At 38.8% G+C, this 10,051-nt stretch overlaps 2 protein-coding genes across 3 annotated transcripts; both read left to right on the top strand.

Moving 5' to 3' along the window:
• The first annotated feature begins 215 nt into the window (after positions 1-215).
• atxn3 (ataxin 3) lies at positions 216-4,156 on the top strand. 2 transcript variants are annotated; one of them, XM_034675089.1, is made up of 11 exons: positions 216-339; positions 826-990; positions 1,084-1,128; positions 1,236-1,321; positions 1,427-1,493; positions 1,570-1,657; positions 1,744-1,873; positions 2,011-2,174; positions 2,419-2,560; positions 2,805-2,860; positions 2,996-4,156. In XM_034675089.1, the coding sequence occupies exons 1-11, from the start codon at positions 295-297 to the stop codon at positions 3,046-3,048; spliced, it is 1,041 nt and encodes a 346-aa protein (XP_034530980.1). In that variant the 5' UTR covers positions 216-294; the 3' UTR covers positions 3,049-4,156. The 2 variants fall into 2 exon arrangements, with proteins under 2 accessions (XP_034530980.1, XP_034530979.1); XM_034675088.1 differs by having other exon boundaries at positions 2,805-2,869.
• A 1,996-nt stretch (positions 4,157-6,152) lies between these two features.
• On the top strand, positions 6,153-8,388 carry si:ch1073-416d2.3 (protein Z-dependent protease inhibitor). The gene is given in 7 exon segments (XM_034675564.1): positions 6,153-6,365; positions 6,564-6,996; positions 6,998-7,202; positions 7,315-7,365; positions 7,368-7,587; positions 7,801-7,951; positions 8,035-8,388. Coding segments are annotated over 6 exon segments (1,218 nt in total). The 5' UTR covers positions 6,153-6,365; positions 6,564-6,597; the 3' UTR covers positions 8,227-8,388.
• The last annotated feature ends 1,663 nt before the right edge of the window (positions 8,389-10,051 follow it).

Here is a 10,051-nt window from a genome sequence, read left to right as displayed (position 1 = left end):
TTAGCCTGTACATATTAGTCATGCCTATTTGTTGTTCTTTTGTATTTATAGCTGATGTTATTGTTATTATTTTTTTTTTTTATTTGTATGTCTTATTCTTATGCCTTGTACAAAGAGAGCACAGTTTACCAAGTCAAATTCCTTGTGTGTTCGTTCAAGCATACCTGGCCAATAAAGCTGATTCTGATTCTGATTCTGATACTGGTGAAGGCCGCCAACCACTAGAGGGCGCTGTTCCAAATCGTCCCTCCTTTCTGTAGTGATGAATGCAACGGGGCCAGAGGTCAGAGTTGAATGTTTGACAGAAAGCAGAATATGGATTCTATATTTCACGAGAAAGTAAGTTAAAACGTTCAATGATAAATAATTAGCTGTAAGTTGTTGTTGGTGTTTATTCGAGGAGCCTTGCTGCGTTAGGCGGTGATTTGTTTTCAGGCGCTTTCTGGTCGCCGTTCAGAGATTTGCGCTTGTGTTTGGGAGTATTGTTGTCCAGACAGCTAAAATGCTAACTGCACCTGCTAGTCAAATGTTATGAAAAGTTTCCTGTAAGTCTTAAGTAACAATAGAAAGCTAGTTAACAGTCGAAGGCATGTTATTTTTATCAGGTGAGGTAATTAACTAACTTAAAATAGCTATTTGTTCTTCTAAACGAGTATTAAGCTAGCTGTCTGGAGTATGACTGTTACCGTGTGCAGACCAAAACAAACCACTTCTGTATAAGCCGATTCTGTGGCCATGGTACCATCTATATTGTTAAGAGCAGTGGGTTCATTGTGCTGTTACTTTAGAAGTGTCACTTATCAATAACTTATGCTTTATTTGTAGCAAGAGGGCTCTCTATGTGCCCAACACTGTCTTAACAACCTCCTGCAGGGTGAGTATTTCACTCCTGTGGATCTGTCCTCCATCGCTCATCAGCTTGATGAAGAGGAGAGGATGAGGATGGCTGAAGGAGGGATGGGCAGTGAGGAGTACAGGACCTTCTTACAGGTGAGGCAACGTAGATTTTTCTTATAAAGTAGAAGCTGATTCATAAATGCTATCACTGAACAGATGATGTATGTTCTGTGCATGTGTCTCCAGCAACCATCTGGAAACATGGATGACAGCGGGTTCTTTTCAATACAAGTGAGTTTAAGTCATTCGCTTAGCTTTGTATTTTAGTCCAATGATAGGTTAAAAAATATAAAAAGTTAATTACATACATTTCCTATTCTATTGTCTTATTCTCTCAGGTAATTAGCAATGCTCTAAGAGTGTGGGGCCTGGAGTTAATCCTCTTCAACAGCCGGGAGTATCAGAGCCTGATGATTAATCCAATGTAAAGATTCTTTGAAACTGTGTTTTATTACTACATCAAACATGGCTGCCTTATAGTTGAAGCTAATGATGAAAACTATTCCTTGTTTCTTTTCTTTTGTTCCAGAAATGAGAAAGCCTTTATTTGCAACTACAAGGAGCACTGGTTTACTATACGCAAACTTGGCCAGCAGGTATGAGACTCTTGCTTTCATAAAAAGTTAAACACAGCTTGATTCTATGTAAACACTGTTATTGTTTTCATTGCAGTGGTTTAATCTGAATTCACTGTTGACTGGACCAGAGTTGATATCAGACACCTATTTAGCCCTTTTCCTTGCACAGCTACAGCAAGAAGGTATTGTAAACTCTACTCTTGTCTTATTTACAATTTTTTTTAGATGTTGCAATGATGATAGAGTAATAAATGTTGTTTTTATGCAGGTTATTCCATATTTGTGATCCGAGGGAACCTTCCTGAGTGTGAAGCAGAGCAGATCCTAAGGATCATGAGAGTGCAGCAGCAGCAGAGGCCGAGGCTTATTGGAGAGGAAGAGGCCCAGACAAGTGCAGGGTGCATATTACTGTTTCTAATCTTATAGTAGAATGAGAACTTAAACATTACACCAAAAAAAAAGTGTGGTTTTGTTGGATTTTTCAGTTGCTAAAAACGTAGCATTGGTAACTGATGAAGCATTTTTCTGTGAGCAGGAGGTCAGCAGCTCTGAGCCAAGCAGAGGTGGGCTTTCCTCCAGAGGATGAGGTTGTGGATGACGATGATGAGCTGAAGAGAGCGCTGGCTCTCAGCAGACAGGACATAGATGTCGAAGATGAAGAAGCTGATCTTCGCAGGGCCATACAGCTCAGCATGCAAGGTAAAAAAAAAAAACAAGTCATTAAAATGTCTTTTGTTTCCTTGTCAGGGTTTTCTTTAAAAGTATAAAATGTTAATGAAAAAGGCGCAGTGGTTGATTCTGGGAACTAATCTTTGGACACAGGGGGCTTAAACTCATGAACTCCTACTAACGATCATCTAGCTTTGAGGGTTGATTCAAAAACTGTACTTTTTTTTGCAAATATCAATACTGAAAATTGAGTCCTCTTTTATCAATATTACAGGAGCAGTGATGAGCAACAAGTCATCAGAGTCTGAAATGGGAAACGTGAAATCAGGAAGCACTTCTGGAGGACAAAAAGAAGGCCAGAATGAGACCCTCACAGCAGAAGAGCTGCGGAGGAGAAGACAAGCTTATTTTGACCGGTGGGTTTTACTGATCACTTTAATCACTCATAAGCAATGTTCTATTATGTGGTTGAAATTTTAAGACAGCATTGATCAGAGTCAGTAAAGCGCATTTTTTAAACATTTTTGTTGTTGCTGTTTTATTACACTGATATTAATGGCCTATTTAAGTCTACTTTACATTATGTTGAACCTACCTCTTTGGTTAAACAGAGAATGAATCAGTCCTTCTGATGCTAAAATCTGTCTGTGGTCTTTTCAGCCAACAGCAACAAGCTCAGTCAACCATTCCTCAACAACCAGACCCGAAATCAACAGGTGGGTCGAGTAAGTACAGCTTACATTCGGAATAAATGTAGTGCAGAATGTTCCCTGAAGTTTTATGAAATAAAAGGCTATCAAAGGAGTTAATGAAATACATGAAGTAATAAAGATGCATCTTCTGTCTTGCAGGCTCTGTAGACACTAGCACTGAACAGGACCAACAACAGAAGCCCAGCCAGTGAAGCTGTGAAAGGTTTGCCTGTGTCGTTTACCAGCTGCCTGGATTGGCAACCCCACACAGGGGTGGCTTTGCTCCTTCCTCTAACCTTTTGCACACGCGGACATAAGGACAGTCAGAAGGCTGACGCGTTCCCCCTGGTTAGTTCGCTGACGGGCTTTAGAGAAGAGAATAATGGCAGAGAAAAGGCAGCAGTTAGTCTAATCCAACTAACTGAGGCTCTGACGTTGGGAAAAGGGTGACTACAGAACCCATGATGCAGTTAATCCAAGTTTGCAATTGCCTTTTACCATGGCGCCTTCTATTTCTATTGTATACTGTTTTTTATTCGTTATTTTTTTCCTCTTGATGAGATGGAAAGAATCTTCAGCATACAAAGAAGAGTGTTAACCTGTGTCAGGGTGAAAACACACAGAAATGGGTGTACTGTGAGAGGAGACTAATGTTAACACCACAGATAAAAAAGAAAGAAAGGTAATGACGGATTGTCTTTTCTCTACATTTGACTTGTGTTTCTCTATCATGAGATATAATTCCACTGCTCGACCCACAACAGCACGTTCGTAGGTTTGGAATCATTTCTTCTTGGCAAACTTCTGAGACATCTTTCAGCCAGGTCATTTCTTCTTCACATCATTAATAATTTTACTTGTGGATGCCGAGGAGTAAAAGGTTCTAAAGGTTTTGGGACAACTTATTTCCAATGTTGTGGCTTCATTTTTACCTTTAAGTGTATGAGTAGGCATTATGAATAATATAAGATAGCACAACTCTGAATTCAAGGGTGTTTTGTCCATCTTTAAAAGAGGGTGAGCAATTCTGTAGAGCTATGTCCTACATCTCAGATGCTTTAAATGATGCATATTTTTCATATCTTGTTCTGCTTAAGTTGACATGTGATGGGGAACAAAGAAGCTTTCTGTAAAAAACATAAACTGCAGCTTATACATAAAGACATTGTTAACTTTTCTTGGTATGATCCTCAGCCATTAAACAAAAAACTGAAAGGTGAAGCCCACAGCAGATGGAGAACGACTTCAGCTACTGTTTAAGTTGATCAGTATTGTTGTGAAACAAGGGATTTAGTCAAAAAATAAAATAAAGAAAATGCCCATTCACACATTTTACTTATCCTGTACTCCACTAAGACTTAAAGCAATGCTGTAGAAATTAGTTGCACAGAGATAACAGACTTCGCACTGAGGTTGCCTTGGGTTCAGGCTCCTGAAAGCAATGGCTGTTTGACGACCTTTCAAAACGCATTTCATGTTTGAAATGAAGGCTGACTGTTATTGAACTGCATAATTTTAATGATTTAAAACCCAAAGAGAGGAACACACCTTGTATTATTTTCTTTCTTATCACAACGTGTTTAAAGTATCTCTCATAATCCTGCAAGTTTCAGTTCAGTCCTGGAAACCTGATACTACATTAAGCTGAGCTGACCACAGTGAAGCACCGACATAGTAACAGTCACGGTCTTTGGAAACGATATTATTAAGTATAGATATATTTCAAGGCCCCCTTTTAAAAGAACCCTATGTCACTCAAAGTTTGATCTCCTGTGCTGGATGACTCCGATCAAGATTCAGTAGTTTCATGGTTGTTTTTTGTCCATTTGCTCTGTTTAGGCTTTTGTTTTCTATTAAATGCACTTGTGACAAAGCTGACTTCTTTTTCTCGACATTATTTTCACTCACTACATTCTTAAAATCAGTATTCTTTACTTTTGTTAAATTCTACATGACACCATTCTTTCATTTAATGTATTAGTTCTTGTTAAATGGATTAAAGTGATATTCACTCCTCCCAAAGTTTCTCATGTCCTGTTTCTTTAAGTGAATGTATTGGGGGCTTTGTATTGTTTTTTGATAGGACGGCTCGAGAGAGACAAGGAGATTACTTGCACCAAATGTTGGGACCGGGATCAATCCTACAATGAATGAAATGAGGACTATTGCCTCTGAACATGGAGTGCCTTCTCTACCAGTGACTGTATATTGAACGGACAAAGCTTCCCCATTGAAGCCAAAAAATGCAGCTATGCAGCTGATGTCACACCCCTTCCACCAATCAAAACCAAGCGACAACCTCGGTCTAAAAATATGATTCCAATGCGGAAGTGCTAAAACTGCAGTTCATCAAGGATCCACTCGAGGCTGGCTCCGGAAGTAGCAGAAACCACATACACATCAATTCAAAAAAGCCGATCTTAACAGCAGAAATAAATATGTTTACAGCCTGGTTCAAAAGACGAGTGTAGTCTGGATAGCTCATTTCTCAATCGGCACACACTGTAGGGGGGTGAATTCTTTTCATAACGCAGCAATTTCGAAGCTTTTGAGAGTACGAGTCTTCCAATGAGAGGCACAGCTGACTTGATTGACAGGTGGGAACACTGCAGCTGTTGGTTAGCAGGCTCAAACTCCGCCTCTTTACGTCACAATCGCTCGACAGCAGCAATATGGCTCCCACCGACGATTGTCCTCAAAACAGCGCTTCAGAAACAGATGGGTGACATCACGGATACTACGTCCATATTTTATATAGTCTATGGTCAAACACATTTCACATCCGGAAAAAGATTCCTCAGGTTGGTACAATCCACAGCAGAATAGATTCTTGTGTTGAGTTAAAGAGGAAGCTCACATAAATCAGCATGTTTATTCCAAAGTTTCTTTATTGTTTTTTTTCTGCACAGACAGACAAACAATAGGTCTTGTGACATGTAATAGTTGGAACAGAGTTCTGTGGATGATGTTATAAAACACATTAACACAAACACCCTTAAGATCCCACCCACCCCATAACATTGATCACATCACACACATCTCACATCCATACCGACATTGACAAGGGGTAAACAGACAAAACAATTACAAAACAGCAATGTCATTTAAATATATTTATAAATCAGCATGTTTGAAAAAATGTATTTTAATTTTCTAGTTTGAACCATGTTCCATCTGTTATAATGGAGGAGGCGGGCTTTATGACCTATACTGCAGCCAGTCGCCAGAGGGAGCTCTTAATTTGTGCTTCACTCATGATGGCTGTTGCTCTTTCCATGACTTTCTACCGTCTATATACTCTGAGCTTAATCAGCGCCAAACTCATGACTTTGTAATTAAATACTAATATATTACCACACTATGACATCGCTTCTGAAGAATAGACCTAACTGTTTCTTAAACAGCTCTGACTCCATCCATGTGGCAGAACACAGCATTTGGTTAATATGTAACACTCAGTGTGTACTTGCACTTTGTATCCCCAAATAATAGATGGAGCTTTCAGTCGTGATATTGCCCAAGCTGAAAGGTACGTATGACGGATCCCCTCGGATATGTATTTCTTTCTGTGACAAATATGTGTTGCATTTTAAAAGTGAGGTTACTCATTTGGTTTACATTAAATGGAACATAATCTCATGTTCACTATCAGTTCTTGTAACGGTATAGTGAATGTCCAGTTGTGCTATTTCAACATTTTATTGATGTCTATGTGTTGCATTTTCAGGTTGCCTCACCAAAACTTTCTCCGCATTTCAAATATGGAGATACACAAAATGAAGATGGGCTTTATTTTCCTGTTAACCTACCTGTGCTTCCTCACTCCTGTCCACCAAGCCCCCCTTCCAAACGCCACCGTCTCTGACCTCTCCTTCAAAAACATGGACTGTGCCATGAACCTATACAGAACAATATCAGGCTACCACGACAACAACATCTTCTTCTCCCCTCTGAGCATCTCAAACAGCTTTGCCGCTCTCTCAATGGCCTCGGATGGTGTCACACATCAGGAGATACTAAAGGGGCTCAACCTGGAGCAGCTGGAGCGGGCTGATCAGCCGGAGCTCATCCCCAAACTCTTTCAGCTCCTCAATGAGAACATCACACAGAACGCATCACTGAAACTGGATCAGAGCATGGCACTGTTTATGAGCCCGCAGTTTTGAGGTGGAGGGGGTATTTGAAAACCAAATCAAGACGTTTTTTGATGCTGATATCAAAAGTGTAAACTTTTCAAACACAGACGAGAGTATTAGAGTCATTAACGAGTACATTGAGCAAAAGACTGAGAACAAAATTACTGAGATGATCTCAAGTCTGGATTCAATGACTCAGCTCATGTTAATCAGCACTATTTTCTTCCGGGGTAAGTTGAGTCATCTTGTGAACTTCAACTTTGTCTCTTGCTTTTACTCCCATTTGTCTTTGACCTTGACCTTTGTGCTGCAGTTAAACTAAAAGTATTATTTCCTCAACAGGAGGCTGGCTGAAGCCTTTCAACCCCTACTTCACTATCACTGCCCCCTTCTTCAAGACAACTATAGAGTTGTGCAAGTGCAGATGATGATATTGGAGCATACATTCTACGTGACAGAAGACAACCCTCTTGGTGCCAAAGTTATAAAGCTACCATACACAGAGGGTGTGTCTATGCTCATTCTGCTCCCTAACAGAGGCAGGGACTACACTGCGATTGAGGAGGAGATCACTGCTGAGAGGTTCCTCAGCTGGATTAAAAATCTGGAAAAAAGGTGAGAGCACAAAACTAATATAGAGGAAAATGTCACTTTTAACATCCACTTCCAAGACTTCTCTTTCATTCACCTTTTCAACAATTTTATAGTTTGTATTTTGTGTTATTGGAGTTATTGTGGATTGCATGTGCTGCCAAGATATTTCAAATTCCTGAAATAAAAGATATCTCGTGAGTCAACCAAACACGGACACCATATTGTTTTTCACAGCAAACTGGAAGTCAGCCTGCCCAAGTTCAAGATGGAGCAGTCATACTTTCTGCACAACCTTCTCCCACACATGGGCATGGCCAGCATCTTCAATGAATCAGCCAATTTGACAAAGCTGAGCCCGAACAAAAGCCTCAAGTGTCAGAGGTTTGTATTCACTTTTAGACTGCTGTTAAAATATGTTTCTTGTTTAAGTTGAAGGATTTTTGACTTTTCTGATCTGTTCTATCACAGGTGCTGCACAAGGCTGTAATCGAGGTGGATGAGACAGGGACAACTGCATCAGCAGCCACGACGATCGGCATTACTCCATATTCCTTACCCAGGACCTTCATCATCAACAGACCGTTTTTCTTCTTCATATACCATGAAGACACAAACTGTCTGCTGTTCATGGGCAGAGTGGTTGACCCCACCAAAAACTAACAGTATACTGGGCTGTTGGAGTTTTGAAATGCATGCACATTTCAGTTTTTACGTTTTTATTTGAGATGATGCATAATGAATCTAAAATCGTGAAATGCCTCTGCTAGTCTGTACTGTAAGCCTGCTTATATCTGATCCCTATGAATAAAGATTGAAAGTTTATTTTCATTGTTTGTATTTCATCTTTTTAGAGAAGGAAAGTGCTCATACATTGTAGTTTGGAGACTTGATACCTGGACAGAATGTGCTCTGATTGAAGAGTCCTCTGATGGCTCATGACTAGAAAATGAGGTTGAGGTGGTTCATAAAGTAGTAGCAGATCAGCAATGTATTTTGGGCCTAAACCATTCAGTGCTTTATAAACCATCAGCAGGATTTTAAGTCTATTCTCTGACAGACAGGAAGCCAGTGTAGAGATCTAAGAACTGGAGTGATGTGGTCTACTTTTTTTTTTTTATTCTGGATAAAGTTTTCATATAGAAGACGCCTCTGACAGTGAGTACATCCAAAACAAACATTACACATTTATTAATCTACTCTTTCATGTGCACTCACTTGTTCCTAGGCAATCCACACTAATAGTTTCATACAATGCACAAACGTGGAGGAAAATTGTGTTTGAAAGCAATAATCCAACCATGTATTTTCTACATAGCTTTTTTTTTCTTCTCTACATACTTTTATCACTATTTTCATTGTATTTGTATTTATATCTTATTAATTACTTATTCTATTAATATTATTTGATATTCTTACTTATTGTGTATAGGTGCAACTTCAATGACTGAATTCCCCCCCTGGGATAAATAAAGTATTTCTGATTCTGATTCTGATTTGTGAAATTGGAAATTTGACAGTCTGTCACATTTATAGTTTTAAGATAACACAAATTTTAACAACTGGCTTCATAACATGTACTAGACTCATTCTGAGATTCTGGAAGAAGGCTGAAACTTCTTCACTGAAAATGTGGAGGGAGCAGATGACAGGAAATGCTGCATGGAGAAGATGTTAGGGAAATGCAACTCCAGAAAACAATATGATTAAAGAACAATGGGATAGCTTCAGTGACTTTAAGACTGGGGGAAGGAACTTTCCCTGTGAAGAATGTACGGTAATTGCCCTTAATATGTAAATGTAAACGTAACTGTAAATGAAAACGTAAATGTAATGCCCCACTGTTTCCTGCCAACCTATTTTATTTATTTTTTATTTATTTATTTATTTATTATTTTTATTTATTAGTATTATTTGTTCCTGTTTTGTTGCATTATTTGCATTTTTAGTTATTTTATATGATGTTGTAATAGTCCATTTTATTTGTTATGTCTTGTTGTTCATCAATTCTTGTTTTTTTTTTTTTTTAAAAACTCAATAAAATTACTAATTATAAAAAATATATAGAACACAAATTTAGGCAACCATATATATTGCATAACTTGGGCTATAAATCTACTGCTATTGTAAGTAAGAAAGTTAATTAAATTGTAGGCGTTTTTTTTTATCATTAGGTGGCAAGAAGCCAGAGTTCTGTTACAGGTTATTGTACAATAAAGTTTTTCAACCCACGTGACCAAAACTGTCATGGCGGCGCCCTCGTGTCATGCGTGGTTGTTATCATTTGCAGTAGTACTTTGACATTTGTTAAAACCACAGTCAGTAGAGGTACAGTTTTCAGTTCCGTTTAATCAAAGTGCTTGTTGGTTGTTTAAAGGTCGGTGTAGTTTTTGAGTTTTATATTTGTAAGATAATTTTGTACACAGTTTGAGTGATCCTCATGTGTGGAGGCTAGCTAGCTGACCGTTCACGGCCTTCTCATCTATTC

This window comes from Notolabrus celidotus, chromosome 22 (genome assembly GCF_009762535.1).
Source record: "Notolabrus celidotus isolate fNotCel1 chromosome 22, fNotCel1.pri, whole genome shotgun sequence".
Lineage (NCBI taxonomy): Eukaryota > Metazoa > Chordata > Actinopteri > Labriformes > Labridae > Notolabrus > Notolabrus celidotus.
The sequence above is the reverse complement of the archived record's forward strand: the minus strand, read 5'-3'. Positions and strand labels throughout refer to the sequence as shown.